At 36.1% G+C, this 15939-nt stretch overlaps 1 protein-coding gene across 1 annotated transcript in view; it reads right to left on the bottom strand.

The window, feature by feature from the left end:
- Positions 1-333: 333 nt before the first annotated feature.
- CUNH14orf39 (chromosome unknown C14orf39 homolog) overlaps positions 334-15939 on the bottom strand; it is a 28615-nt gene continuing 13009 nt past the window's right edge. Inside the window, exons 6-18 of the mRNA XM_008637284.2 lie at positions 15196-15383; positions 14690-14732; positions 14150-14270; positions 12920-13014; positions 8296-8435; positions 7760-7839; positions 5643-5728; positions 5485-5549; positions 4316-4383; positions 3698-3837; positions 3045-3180; positions 1552-1609; positions 334-938 (exon numbers count right to left, since the gene is read on the bottom strand). Of these exons, the coding sequence (XP_008635506.1) occupies positions 736-938; positions 1552-1609; positions 3045-3180; positions 3698-3837; positions 4316-4383; positions 5485-5549; positions 5643-5728; positions 7760-7839; positions 8296-8435; positions 12920-13014; positions 14150-14270; positions 14690-14732; positions 15196-15383 (1423 nt within the window). The 3' untranslated portion in view covers positions 334-735. The remainder of the gene's footprint in view (positions 939-1551; positions 1610-3044; positions 3181-3697; positions 3838-4315; positions 4384-5484; positions 5550-5642; positions 5729-7759; positions 7840-8295; positions 8436-12919; positions 13015-14149; positions 14271-14689; positions 14733-15195; positions 15384-15939) is intronic.

Here is a 15939-nt window from a genome sequence, read left to right as displayed (position 1 = left end):
TGGCTCAGAACAGTCAGCGTTCCTTGCTGAGTAACCCTGATATTGTCCTAACAGCCATTCTTTCCAGAAGGAAAGGCCTTTGTGGAGAACAGAGGGATGTACTTGTACTGACCACAGCTAGACTGTGGGAACTGTCTCTGTCTTTTTTGAAAGACATTAGATAAAGTGGAAGAAACTTTATTTTGGGATTTTGAGTAGGAAGAAAGGAATTTAAATGTTAAGTATTACAATTGCAACATTGTTCCACTTCAGATATTAAGAAATACCTACAAAACTTTGCATAAAATTTTAAAAATGTTTATTTCAGATATTTTATAAATAAGCTGCTATACACAGAATACTCAAGAACATTGTCTTTAATTTGAATTCAGCTTTTACTGCTACAACAGTTATTCTTACTAACAAAAGTAATTTAGTTTGTATCAGAAGCTGAAAGTTCTCACACAGACATTGAATTAACACACTACTCTAAAATTATATTTCTGTTTGTGAGTGCCAATTTAGCATGAGCCTATCATAACATTTTATGAAAAAACACATTTCAAAGATAAATAAGAAAAATAAAAGATGCATCTCAAAACGTGCGGTTGATGAACACACATTGCAGCAATTGCGATAATGTATTCTTACAAGAAATGGAAGGAGAACATCAAATGCTTTGTACTTTAACTCAAGAAACTGAAAACATTTGTCAAGGCTAAGTAGGAAAAGAATTTAAAATGAAGTCAAAGGTATTCAAAATAATGTAAATGGCTTTGTATTTTGTAAGGAAGAATGAAAACCTTTCATAGAAGGAGACTGTGATGATCTCTGATCCTGTCCAAATGTAAATGAAAAACTAACGTCATCTTTTCCATCTCCAAATGCATGAGAAGGCGATTCTGAGGAGAAGGGAAAGGCAAATGCAGCCTCATTTTCTGGTTTCCCGAAGAAGCTTCCTATATGAAATACATATAATATTTATTATTAGACTAAATCTTACTGAGAGAATACTGCATTCAGCATATGCTTCTTTATTAATATATTGTGCCAAATATCCCACTGAGCATCAACCTACAGTTGTGTGTTTATTTCTGCACCAGAGATGGTATTTCCAGGGGGTCGTTATTAGAATTGACATCGAAGAAAGTGTGGAGCACTCGAATGGTTTAAAGCAATAAAACACTTCTGCATGATACATTTTGCAACAGAGGTATTGTAAACAGAATTTGCAAAAGTGTTTCTTTAGAGAAAAATGTGATCAATCATGGAAATGCTTGTACTTCTCCCTTGCAAGTCCTCTCATTTTGCTTCAAACACACCTCACACTATCCCTATTTCTTTCTTTCTCATACCTCTTCTTTTCCATGAAACATCAGACATTTGGAACCCAACATGCAAAGAAAGATTTAAGCTAATGAGTACAATAAACCACTGATCTACATTGTCACAATTGAACATCCTTTCAGACAACCAAAGGAGCCCTGTTAAGCTGGATCATGAGCCTGCCAGTCATAGAAACACAAGCAGAAGAGAGCTGTATACACAAGTACATCTGAGCTTCAGACTTACCAATATCCTTGTGTGGGGACAGAGAGTTCAGGTTTCCCACAGAAAAATTTTCATCTGTCTGAAATGCAAACAAATTTTTAATTTAACAAATGAGAAAGGTAAAAAGCAAACTCTAATGCTGATATGTAATATGTTCCTTTGCTTTTGGTGAGAAAGACACTGTCTCGGTGAATGTTAGCAGCCATTGCAAAATCTGTATTTAAAGGTATTTATCAGTACATAAAGTTGCAAGGCAAGTTCTTTGATCAGATGGGTTTTATGATATTTGCATGCAGCTGCAAACACCCTTCCTCCATTCTTCCAGGAAAAAACCAGACTGATAACAGTCCAAAGCTGACCTGACTTACTGCTATTCTTTTAAACCAAAAAGATTCAAAATTATTCAAATCTGTGACATTTATAAAATCTCCAAGCAGCAACACAAATACTTCCTACTGAGTAGGGCCTCACATTGCCAGAAATTGTAGCAGGATAACCACTTGTCACTCTTAAAACAAGTTCTTAGACTAGATTTAAAATAGATACTGAAGTCCTTCAAAACTCCCATCAAACTTTAAAGAATCCCAGATCTGCTACAGCCTGGTAAATTCTTGGTTTCTGCTGCTGAGCAGGCACAAAATAATGTGGGTTATGACAGCACTGGGTGACTTAAAACCCACCCCATTCCGGAACAATTCACAAAACCACTCGCCAGTGTGTTCTCTCCTACAGGCAGCTCATGCTATGAGATAACAACCACATGTATCTTGCCAAACTCAGAACAAAATGATGCCTTCCTTCATGCCTGCTTCAGCTTCCAGCCAGAAATCATAAGACTGAGCACAGTCCCTGCAGCAGGAGCTAGCTGGGCTCAAATCCCTTATTTGCATAATACACTGCCAAGTGATACCTAAGCCCTGTCTCGTGCACACATCTATCCTGGATCCCCAATTGATCTACCTAATAGCCCAGGACAGGAAAAATTACTCTAGAGCACTGGAGTTAGGGAACCTGACAAGAAAATAGAAGACCTGGATTCCATTCCCTATTCCATTTAGTTGCCTACCTAGCTCCCCCTTTGGAGTACAACTAATCCATATTTGCTGTTCAATAGCCCTAATAGACTGTCCTTTCTTCCTTTCTCACTGTTCTTCACTTCATCAAGACAAAACCACACAGCAGAAGCATGTGAGTTGTGAATTCTGCTAGAGAACCTGAATTTTGCACTGTAACACTGAACCAGAAGCCTTTTGGTGAGTTGAGTCACTGTATATTTGGACATGATCCATATAAGAGAGATTCATACTTTGGTTATGGTTAGAAGTCATCATAGGGGGATTGCCAAGAAAGGAATTAAACATTTTCAAAGGACATCAAATGTAAAATTAACCAAGATCTTTTTTTAAAAATTGCTACAAAATAACCAGTCTGAAAAATCTCATTCAGTGTCAATGGTGTTTTGTTCACATATTTTGCTTTGTGGAAATTTAATATTCACAATTAATCATCTTTACCTCATCAGATGAATTTTGTGCTCCAAACAGAGAAGAATCAAATAAATTAAAGCCAGGTGACTTTTGGGAGAAGTTCATGAGAGAAAAGAAAGCAGGAGATTTTGATGCTCCTTCTTCACAACCTAGATTTTGAATGCTGTAAATACAGAAAGGTAGAAACTACATTAATTGTTTTTTAAGTGATGTAGATGGCTTTTTCCCTTCTATTTTTTTTCCTCTTTTTTCACTTTTTCACATCCCAATAGCTTCCATCAATAATTGCTTTTTGCATCACAGAACAGATAACACAATTCTTTAAAGTAAAGGGAAGTGGTGTTTTTACCAACTCCCTGCCCTCTTTACAAAAAAAAAACCAAAAAGCCTGTTTAAGGATAGAAATCAGAGTAACAAGTATTACTGCAGGAAAAGACAATGTGTCTCATATATTTCTAAGCAAAGTACTGATCTTTCAAAACAGCTTCAACTGGAAATGATATTGTAAGATGAAAACTTAATAAATATCAAGCATAACTCAGGAAAAAAATCTGAATATTTTCAGAAGAGCTTTCTAGAAAATTCTTTCTCTAGTGTCTTTCAAAAAGAGCAGAAATGCTTATACAATAAATGTGAGTACAACTTTTTGCTCGGAATCCAAATAAAAGTTGAAATCATACTAGTCAAATGGAGGTGTTTTTGAGAAGTGTGGTTTTTTCCCCTTTAAGTCAGGTGTTTTAGGTGCTCTTAAGAAAGGTTCTGCACTTTCTTCTGCTATGTCAGGATTATCTTCATTTGGCTTAAAACCTGTGTGCACATCCTATTAAAAAGAAACAAACAATGATGTTTATAACATATAAAATTTCCCAAAATATCATTAGTCCTTTTAACGATAAATATGTTCCCAGTGGAGCCAGCACTGAGCCTGTTTATTATAGTTCTGTGCAAGAAATGAGTTTTAAACGCAGACTTTTTTCAAAACCTTTCATCAGCTCACGTTAATGAAAATGTTATGCACCAATTGATACAAAAACTATGATGTGTGTAGGAGAGTCATCCTAAACAGCCTATTGTTAGGGCAGCACAAAACCCCTCAAAACACCGACGTGATCAACAGCAATGATCACTTCATTAGCAGTTGGAAGGCGTTGATTGGCTCCTCATTGTCGTGTGCCTTATAATGAGTCACTTTACCAGTTTCTGAGACTCACCTCTTGCCAACTGAATCAAGTATGTCAAAATACTTTGACCATTCTACATAAACTTCTTACTTATGACAGAAGAAACGCTTTTCTTACTTGAGGTACATACGAACAGTCCATGTGCTCATCTGCTTCTTTATCAGCATGTTCGGCCTCTTGGCTTGCTGCACAAAAAAGACAGCACTGCCTGTATTATAACAGCATTTTAAACAGATACATAAAAACTACATTGTGGGAAAGAATCCTTGAAAAAAGTTCACTAGCTTATCATTGCTATTGGGAAGGAAGTGCTCTGACTGTGGTTTTCTTAACGACCCACTTTGTGGCTCTGTCCATAACAACTGTTCTGCTACTCACTCACTGTTGTTAAAGCATTACTCAGGCTGCTTCTTGAGGTTTGGTGTGTTCTTCAAACCTGCCCATTGTTCCTGAGAGTGCTGTGTTTGTCTACTCCAGCTATTGCCCTCTGAGACTGCTAATACAAATCAATAGAAACCAGGTGGCAACAATATAAAAAGTACATCCATGTGACAGTGATGAAGTGTAGTTTAAAGAACTGGACAAGAGTCAGGATGACAAATGAGAAGAAACATTATCAGACTTTCTGCTATTAGAGTTTCTGCTTTAAGCTTCAGACTGTGCTACATCTCAGGCACTGTGGGTTAAGGTCCTAAGTTTCAGTATTCTCTTTGTTAAAAAATCTAGACTATAATCTGTTATATGCATCTAAATTAGCAGTACAATTAGAAAAATAAATATTTAAACTGAAGCTCAGTTCCTTGTGATTCAGAAATTACAGGTGTATTTGTAACTACCCTGTTTTTTTCTGTAAGCATTCTGCATGTTTTTCTCCAGTTAATTTTCATCTTTAATAATCTTAATCTGATTCTTCAAGATACTTAAATTACTGGGTTTATTATATCCCTTTTCTTCACATTTTCTCATGCCTTCTGGGTAGATGTTAAGACTGGGTTTCATTTTACCCAAATAATTTGAGACTTGAGTGTGAACTTACAAGAGATGCTGGATGGATCCTTTCATTCACAATGGTCAGTGCAGACTAAATCCTACATTACTGAGCAGTTCAGTCTCAAATTAGGACTCTGCCTGTCTGTTATACTCAAATTTTGAGCCTAACAATCAGGGTGGAAAAGAAATGCAAATGGTGGCCCTCTTAATGTCAGAATGAAAATCTGGTCCCTAGAATTTTCTGGTTTATAATTGTATGATCCAACCTTATAAAAAAAATTACAGTTGTACTTTACCCATTACTGCATTTTCACTCTCAAACTGTTGATTGGAAGTCAACTGCTTTGGAAGATCTGACAGTCTAAAAGACAAAATTTAATGTTTGTCTAAATGTGAATTATTTCCATAAACCCCAGCCTCAAGAATGAAAACTACTTTATTTGAGAAAACTTACCTGAATTTCACTTGGTTTTGTACGCTTACTATTGATGGAACTTGGGCGATTTGTGGGTTATTAGTCCCTGCAGTGTCAACAACCACCTAAAACACAGAAAAAAAATTCAAATGAGGCAGCGAATGAAATTGTCACTTCAACAATATCACTCTGATTTCTCCTTAGACTGTGGAAATCCTTTCTTTTAACTGGAAATTAAGGATCAGACAATGTAAAAACTTTATCTTTGCTTTACCTACATTTTGACAGCATGATACCCAAAACCACTTCTGTAATTTTTTAATAAAGTCTTAGTCACAGCACTAATAAATAGATGTGATTAATTAACTTTCCTGTAACACAAATAATGCTATGTCATTTACAAACTTCATGCAGGTTTGCTACTGCTGCAACCTGGTTGCTCATCTTGTCAACACAGAAAGGGCTGAAGCCAGGCCTGGCTCTGCCTCTGAAGGCCAACTGAGCATCCACATCAGTCTCAGTCAGCACAGGCCTCATGTGTGGATTGAAAAACTGCAGAAAACTTGGGAAATATTTCCACCTCATAGATTTTCATCAGAGTAGAAGCCATAACTCTTCTATGTAGCATGTATTTGTGCCTCAAGAGCAGGGTGAGGAATCTATGCCTCAGCATCAAATAACACATTATTTTACAGGGAGTGTCTAGTTCTTGTTTATTTTTAATTAACAAAATGTATCAAACGGAATTCCATTCAGGGTAGGGGACAAAAAGGCTGGTTCTGCAGAATCTGTCTGCCACTCAACTCCTGTAGCATACAGCACACCATTTCTGAAACATAGCAACCTTCTTTCTCCCAATCTTTTTATTTTTCCTCAGACTCCATCTTCTTTTCCTTGTTGCCATCACCCTTTCTTAAAGTTCTCTTAACCTTGACTTACTGCTTCCCACAATTGTCTAAGTGCAATTCTAGGTCCCAGATTCCCAGCCTCATCTCTAGATTACCCTGGCAACAGCCCTTCCACCATCCTTATCATGTCCAACTCCCTAAGCCAGTCACAAATCAGAATTGTTTGAAATTTCTTCTGGTCTTGTCCCACTCAGTCCTATCACTGCCCTTCATCTTGTCTTGTGTTATGAAGGCTTTGTCTTCTCACACAGGCTTCGCTCTAAACCACTTAGTGATTCACTCACTTCATTCTTCAGTTCCCTTGAAATTCTTAAGAAAATCACAACTCATTATGCTAACTTTTTTTACCTAATTTTTTTTGTTCATTAAATTTTGATTTTAAACCGATGCAGTGAGATGTCCCTCAGAAAGAATGTTTAGAGATAGAAACTTCCCCAAGTTTCTGCACAGCATCACAGTTACAAACTCTTCTACCCCTTATGGCCTTACCTCCTCTGATTACTCCATTAATACTTTAACAATCCTATGAATGGTCTTGGACTCCATGAGACTATTGGTGGTTTTCACAACTTTGCAAGTTGTACCTCCAGCTTTCTTCTGGATTAGTTTATTGTATTTGAATAAAAAATATTGTATCTGAATAAAGCTGCAATTCACCATTTCAAGAAAGTGTCATAGTAACCATGTTCTTATGGGTGAGAGACAGAAAACTGAATTGTGGGCTCCTGCAGTGCACCAGGAAGTGTTGTTCGTGGTTTTATTCCTCTCAGCCCAGATTTGTTTCTGGTTAAACCTCAGAATGGAGCCGTTAACTGTAGGCTGTCCTGTACACCTACTCCTTTATGAAGTCTTTCATTATGGAGCAGATGGCTCATGATTTATCAGTATTAGAAGATTCTGATCCTCCATTAGAGTTCCAAATATTTGCTACATGCAGAATCTGCAAAGGTTATTTTAAATGCTAAAAATTACTATACAAAATGAGTTGGTAAGGTGGTCCACCTCGAGTTTGGCATTAGAATACACTTTGTAAGAACATAGATATTTTCGGAATGAAAAGGCACCAAAGAAATATTTTTGCTGTCATAACCAAGCAATTGCAGATTACCATGATTAGAAATTTACAGTGCTAACAGGTTTTATGTAAGACATAATACCATGAGGTATATTTGAAGTGTTTTAAATTTAAACAACCACATAAAACAGATTTTATAACTTCATATTTTTACCAGTGGGAGAGCAACACACCTGTGATGGATTTTCTGCAAGGCTGGAGGAACTGCTGGTGGCCAGTGAAAGTTCCACTGGTTTCTCTTTTTCTTCTCTCCCTAAATTTACAAATATTATGTAATATTGTCAGTAGGATTAAGTATCCAAAGCATGGCATTGTTAAACTGAACTTGGGAACAACCCTTACAAATTTTCCTTTTAATAGAGAGCAAAAAGAAACTTATCACAAAATATGAAAGTATCAAACAAACAATAGTTGCTTAATATTTACTAATGTGAACAGTGCTAAAGATATTTTAGATTTGAAATTAAATTATTTTCAGATGTTTCTGACACCATGAATCAGGTCTATCTGTTACTTTACTCATTGCACAGATAAGGGAGAAATCAGACACAGAAGATTCCCAGAACATAAAAAAAGTTAAGCACCCAACTTCCATTGAAAGCTTGGCTTCAACTCTAAGTAGTTGAGCAGTTCACTGGATTTGTTACCATCAATTACCCATTCTTTTGCACTGAATATGCTCACTGAGAAGTCATTAAACACACTGCACCTGTTTCTGCTTGTTGCTTTGAGAACCTAAAACTCTCTACAGACTGGACAAATTTCTTAGGAATGCATGGGACACGTAATGTTTTATACAGCTGATGTTTCTCCTTTGGCAAAGATGGGTGTTCACGCTCTTCAGACACCCTAAACAAATTGAAATTAAAAAAAAAAAAATTCACTGCAAAAGAAAAGAAATTGTAAAATATAACTGCTTCAAATAAGTGGAATTCTCAAGGGCACTGGATGTTGTCAAGGAAGTTCTACCACTTTCAGCACCAGTAGTTGATAAAAATGAGGTTTTCTTTAAATAATATGAGAGAGAGAATATCTCTGAAAAAGAAGCCATAAAGGAGTAATAAGCCAATCATAAGAAAATTGATGACTTAAATTTTGTCAGTGTCAAAGAAAAGTATTAGTATTGTGGAGTTTTACACTTTAATCAAAGTGCCTCATTATTGTAGTTCTGAAATCACATTTTCACATTTAAAACCACTTTTTCTCTCTCTCTCTCTCTCTCTTTGAGATTGTCTGGAATACTCACACTACGAATACACAAAAGAGAAAACTGCAGCAAGTGCTTTCACTTGTGGGGTAATTATCTGTGTAGGGTAAATAGCCCTTTACAGTGCAGAAAGACAAAGGTTAGCAGAACAATGAAGAGTAAAGTGGCTATTTGGTACAGGAAAATTTACTACTTTTTAGAATAATGAGTTCTACTTTATTTTCTCTCTGGCACTCCTGCTTAGTGCCTCTGTGCTTCTAGCTACAAAATCTGGTTTGTAGCTGACTGAACAAAGCTTTGTTCAGAACAAATGAAGAACTGAGTCAGTCTTTTTGTTCTTCTTGAAATTCTCCATAAACGAAGATAAGATAAAACGTAGGATACACTTTATAATAGAGTGTGGAGTAAAATTAGCAACACTAATTTAAAAATACCACTGAGAAGCACTAGCTAAAATATAAGGACCTAACACATTAAATTCATATACATACACAACTGTGCTCACATAAAACCATGTAAGCAGGTCAGCCAAGTATCTCTGATGAAAAGTCTATTTTGTCTTGTAGTTACATTTATACCTGGTGCTGTGCTGGACTGAGACTGAACAAACTGTACAAAACATATACCACCTAAGAAATTAAAAACCAAAGTAAATCTTTTAGTTACCTTAAGTCTAGATAAGACTAGATAAGATGCGTCAAGAACGAATACTACAGAAAACAAGATGTGTGTGGCTGGTGTATCTTTAAATTCAGACACAGGAAGCTCAAAAGCAAGGAGGAATCAAAACTAAGCTAAGCACAGAATTCTGGCTAAACTGCTTCACTTTGTTCCAAATGGCTCATTTTCCCACAAACATCATTCAAAGATCAATTGAACAAGGCTACTGTGGCTGAGGTCATCAGTTAGACTGCCATAAATAGGGGGGGCAGGTTGTGGTTGGGGGGTTTTTTGGTTGGTTTGGGTTTCTTTCAGAATTTAGGATGTCAAACTCTGTTTTTAAAAGTTCCTGGAGTCAGTTTCCTTGTGCTTCTGTAAAACCTAGCAGACAACTCTATATTTCTAAAGACTTGCTCTCCATTAAATAAAAAATCCTCTTACAATGCATATTTATACAGAAGAATGCCTCAAAGGCAGTTACAAACCAAACTCAGAAGTTCTTAAGATATTCATTCTTTAAGTAACAAAACCTTCCAAAGGAGCCTGCAGTTAAACTCAATGCATATGCAGTACACCTGCTCCCTTCCCTCCACAAAAGCACTATTGAAATATAAACCATGCACATCTTCTCTGACATTAATTAATGCTACTGGAAGAAAAATAAAACTGCATCATGAAGCTCAAAACAATCCAAATTGCAGCAACAAGAATAATCATTTGTCTTCTTTCTCTATTTCATTATTAGTAGACATCTGAGTAGATAAAAACTCTTTATCTTGATCCATACTGCAGGGATTTTTTAAAGTGTAAAGAAAAAAAGAGATATTCTTAAGCCAAAATAAAGTGCCATTTCCTTAGTAGCATTTTCTTCTTTGTAGCATGAAGAAACCCAAGGATTAATATTAATTTCCACTACAGGAATCAAGTGTATCTCATTATACATATGAAGAATCACACCTGCTTCTGTGGTATTTACAGCTACTGAAACCACCTTCAGTATTCTCATCCAGGAGCATTCTTTTGAGTTGGCTTTTCATATATGTTTACATTAGAAGTCCAGAAACAACTTTATAATTACTTTTCTAAGAATTATGTTATCAAGTTTTTTCTTTGATCAGTAGAAGTCAATCACTTCTGATGCAAAGATGCTGAAAGAACTGCAATAATCCACCAAGGAATCTCCTTTATGTGAAGCTTTAGCAAAAAGCTCTCAATTGGAAAGTAAGAGATGGAATTAATACATGACTGAACTGGAAAAAAGATAAAGAAAGAATTGCAGAGTCATGGAATTAAATCTCTCCCAACCATTTTACAACAGCAGAGAGAATGAACACTATCTATGCCATAGCACAGTCCAAGATACCAGCTTTTCTATGTAATAAATAGAATGTCTAATTGAGAAATCAAGACCAGGGCTTCAAAAGAGTTGAGTCCTGTTTGGTGATTGATGAGAACTCTTGCTTTGGAAATTAAACTGTGATACTTGTCAGTGTAACTGGCGAGCTATAAATCATCTACAAGAGCTGATAAGAGCAGAGGAATCTGTGTTTTACACTCCTAACCAAAAACTAACTGGCCAGCACTGAGTGATTCAAACAACAGGGGCTTTATAAAAGAACAGTGTCCACTGCCATCAGGCTGCCCAGAGCAGAACATATATATCAGCACCTATTAATTGGCTTGCAAGTTGGCTTCTTGTCTTGAAGCCTTCTAAAGCTTTTCATGGCTATTAATTTGTACATTGTTCTGCCCAGTGCTTTCATTGCTCTCCTTAGTTCTTTCCCTTGATGCTGCTGGTTTCATGCTGCTCTGGATCAGTTCATGGAGATTCACGGTACAATTCCTTTTTATTTCTTCTTCTGTGGCAGAAGATGAAGATATCTCCTCTTCACAAAGATCTTTTTTTGCTCAGTAGTAAATTTGTAGTGGTTGCAGGACAGCTTGAAAGAATCTCCTGCCTTTGGTACCCACATCCTGCTGTTGTATTTTTGTAAATTGCTTTGAATCTGCAAAGGTTTTATTTCCTATAGCTCATTTTCTCAATACACGTTTTCTACTTAGGTGCTTTTTTCCAGAGGTTTTTTTTTTGTTTTTTTCTACAGCTTCATAATACACCCATTTTTAACACCCATAGTTACTTAAGCAGTCACTTCCATGCTTTCTTAGTGAAGACTTTTTTTTAATACACTAATGTCAGACAAAGATAGTAAAAAACCAATTTTATGCCATACAAGCCTTTATGTTGTGGAACATAAGGTGAAGGTACAAGCAGACTCCATGACAGGAAAAGAAATGTACAAATGGCAGGTCTGGAAGTGCACCCTATGGATTCCTTACCACAAAGATCCTCACCGAGGGATTCTTACACCTGCATACCCAAAGCATGGATCTCTGCCTCTTACAGCAGGTCTTTGATTGGTATTTTGTGTTCTGCAGACTGAACACACATGGGTTTCTTTGAAAATTCAAAGAGAGTGCTTCCCATCTTTTTTTTTTTTTTTTGCCTTGTCTTAAAACTAAGGGGATTTCTTGCTTCCCCATGTTTCTGTTCTTGCCAGTTACAAAAATCTTACATGAGAAGGTAAAATGGGTGTAAAGGCTACACCACAAAGAAATTATCATCTGAATGATTCATAGGTCTGTAAGAAGATATTAAAGACCTAAAATGTCCCTGTGGAAAGGATCTTAGGAATTATTAAAATGACACTTTTTTATAGATATATTCCATTAAATGCCCATTTAAAGCCCTAGAAAGATTCTTTTTCAAGCACACCATAATATAAAATCACTTAAACAAAGTCTTTTGGACATATTTTTGCTTTAAAATTGATTTTGGTTTAGAAGTATCAGCTCGGCAGGAGATGTTTCAACATTCACAAGGACTCCAGATAAGTGCAAGATAGTCCTCATGGTGATTTTCAGTCATTGTAATTGAGCTCAAATTAAAGTGAGTCCCAGCTGTAAATGATCACTGACTAATTTACTAAGCCATTAATCCTGTCTATGAAACTTTCACTCATGCTTGTTTTTAAGAACTAAATTAAGAGTTAAATTTCTTAAGTAGTTCAGAGGTGAAGACAACAGACTTGTGGAACCCTGACTCCTTTTCCAAATATATATTTAGTAGAGTAAATGTTATTTTATCTCTGACTGCACAGTCACTGTAGTTGCATTCAAAACTACTCACACAGATCTCTCAGCAGTAGCTGATGAGAAAATGCTTCTACAAAATCTTTTTATAGCATGTTTCCAGATACATTGAGGTTCCAAGAATCAAAGTATGTCACCATCTTAAACCCCCAGAAATATAAAACTTTTAAAATTACATTATTAAATTACATGACCAGGATTAGAGAAGCTTGCCAGTCCTTATTTAAGAACAATTTGTGTTTTGTAGCAGTCTTTGTGTAAATTCTGATATAGTATTCTGGATAAAAGCAAGGGGAAAAATAATTTTGAAGTGTACCTTTCTTTAAACTCTTCTGGCTTCTCAAGACTTTTCTGATTTTTTCCTTCAGTCTTTTCAGAATTATTTTTATCTTCTTTAGTCTCTTTGAATGTCTTAAAAGATAAAGAACAAATGGCATAAAAATTGACAAAACTTGAAATATTTTAGCTACGTGCTGCAAAAGTTTTCTCAACCTGATGAATCAGTGCTCAGTAGTAGTTTTGTAGCCAAGAGGTTCTGAAGAAATAAGGAGAACCAGGTTAAAAAGAGGTAATTTTTTTTGTTGGAACTGTAATGACTGGAATAAACACAGACGTTTTGGAGCATGGGCTCTAAATGCCAGAACCTGGAGTTCATAGTTATACACAAACTCACCACATCCCTTCTTCCCGTATGTTTACACAGCACATCCCACATTAGGAACTTCAGTCTGTGACTGTGAGTGTCAAACAGGATCACAGAATATAAACAGAAAAACCCACCCATGCAAAACGTGCTGCTGTCAGCACAAGGCAGTAAATGGAGTCCTTGATCGTCTGGTCCAGACAGGTAAAAGCACCCAGATGCAATGCTATAAAAAGTTACTAAACCTTTACAAGATTGGGCTACTCAGGCTTAAAAGAGACCTTTTACAGAGGAGTGGGTGCAAATTCTGTACTGACAAAATCCCTTTGATTTTTTTGAAGATTTTCCCTTAGGAATCAGTGCTTCTCCTAGTCAGTAGAACTGTACTGATCTCCTGTCTAAAATCAGCCAGTTTTACTGCTGGGGATTATATACCCACACATGTATTTTGGGGAAAAAAAAATAAGGAGGAAAGAAGGATTTCCCATTATTCTTATTGTAAAGCATATTTAGTTAAACACAAACCCTTAAAAGCCCAGTAGGACCTGTGAAAGCTGCACACTCAAGCCCTGGGGGTCACTGAGGAGTGGCCCTCATCTATTTTCAAGTGTATTCTCCTGAACTGACACCAAAGTCATCATGACATGGTGCCTTAGCAGAAACCGTGGCACAAACTGAGGTCAACAGAAAGCAAGCTTTAAGCACCTTTACATTCATGGACCCTTCTTCTCTAAGAAAACATATGTGATGCTATAGAAACATAATTATAAGGCTGGAATCATCCTGTTGGTCTGTGTGCTTGAAAATACACTGTGTTTTTGACATTTCAGAAAATGTGATGGTGCTATGTATGATCACGTATATAACATGGATTTATAGAAAATAAAATTAAGATACAGTTACCTTTTTCAAGTAGTCAATTTTAATTTGTAATTCTTCTGCTTCTTTTTGCAGTTCAATGGTTTCCTGAGCAGCAGCTTCAGCAAGCTGCAATGTTTCCTGTGTTTTTTTCTTCATAGAGGCACTTCCATGTCATGGAATATATTTTACAGCAATATATTTTTTCAAGCAAGGGATGCCATCAGATCCCTGACCTCTCTATGCCATAACACAAATGCTAGAGGTGCAGAAAGCTCTGATAAATCTACATTTCCTTGGCAAATTTTAACTCTAACTTCAATTAAGCTTCTCCTAAATGAAGCATTTTGATGGGTATGTTATTAAATGAAATTTTATTTTCTTTCCCTGAAATGCTCCCATAAATTTAAACTGAATAGCTGAATTTGACCTTCAGTTTTCTCACAGAGAAATGCGAACACTGCCACTCTAAACATAGATATATAAATATATAAATAATTACTTTCTTTTCTAATAGAAAGTTGTGAAAGGTAAATATAAAACTTCTTTCCTGCCAACTGAATAAACACTAGAAATCAAGGATACATGTGTACAGCCCAATCATTTACGGATTTAAAAGGAACAGCCTCTGCAAAAATAAAATTTACTTTCAGATCATTAACTAACAAATTAATTTTCTTAACAAATACAAGACAAATTAATAGATCAGGAGCATTTATCTTGGCTTAGTATCAACAACAAAAATCGCAGTATAACAGTAAACATTAAAAATAGAACTAAAAAAGAGATGAAAATTAAATTTAAAATTTTGAGAGGCTAGATGTAAAGGAATCTTAGAACTTTTTTAACCCAAGAAGTTCAATGATAAACCTCTCCCCATTACATTTATGGGTTAGAGGAAGGAATATCAGTATGTATAATCTAAATTTTTACTCGCTGCAGATTTTTTTTCTAAAAATGGTGTAACAAAGAGAATGTATTTCATTAGCTTAAAGGAAACCGTGGAAAATTGGAGATTTTCTGTATGGCACCTTTAATATGCAGTGCACTGCCAAAAGGCTTTATTGTAAAAGCATTGACAATAGCAGTACCCAGAATGTCCAAGCAAGCATCTTCTTTCCATTTGTATTTTGCACAGAGTTTCAAAACCCTCTTTTGCATTTCTTCAACTTCTTCCTTTTTTTTGTAATACTCCTGGGCAAGAGCAGTTTCTGCATATTTTTTGCCACGTTCCTGCAAAGTCTTTGTACACTGGGCTATGGAATCCTGATGCATTTTCCTATAAAAAACATGTAATTTAATTTTTTTCACAGGAAGCTTTTGTTTATAAGGGAAAAAAGCCTATAAATTTATGGCATCAGCTCAGTTAATTTGCTGCTATCAATGGAAGAAAGTTGGATTATATTTAATATGGCAATATTTGGGTTTATTTTTTTTATTTTCCAGCCATATTCAAGGAAGACTATGCTGTATGTAACAAAGAATAGTCCTGATGTAAAAACCAGCCAAACCTCCCTGTTCTGAAGGCAATGTAGACCGTACCATACCCAAAGGCAGCCTGGCAGATCACAAATGTGTTTTTCCCTGTGTAATTATCATGAAACTCACTGCAGGCCAAAGTCTCTGCTGGTGCATGTTGGCACAATTCCATCAGTTTTGGTGGAGCTGGATCAAAGTTACAGTAGAAGAGAATTTGGCCAAACCTCCCATATTTAGAGAGGCCTGGTGCACCACTGGGCTAAGAGCTGCCTCCAAGGAGATGCTGAGTAATCTCTGTCTGACCTTAAACACACACATCAGTCACACTGAAACAATAGGACTATTCATACTTAAGC

Source organism: Corvus brachyrhynchos, unplaced genomic scaffold (genome assembly GCF_000691975.1).
Source record: "Corvus brachyrhynchos isolate BGI_N302 unplaced genomic scaffold, ASM69197v1 scaffold245, whole genome shotgun sequence".
Classification (NCBI taxonomy): Eukaryota; Metazoa; Chordata; class Aves; order Passeriformes; family Corvidae; genus Corvus; species Corvus brachyrhynchos.
Note: the sequence above shows the minus strand (reverse complement) of the source record. Positions and strands in the feature narration are given on the sequence as shown.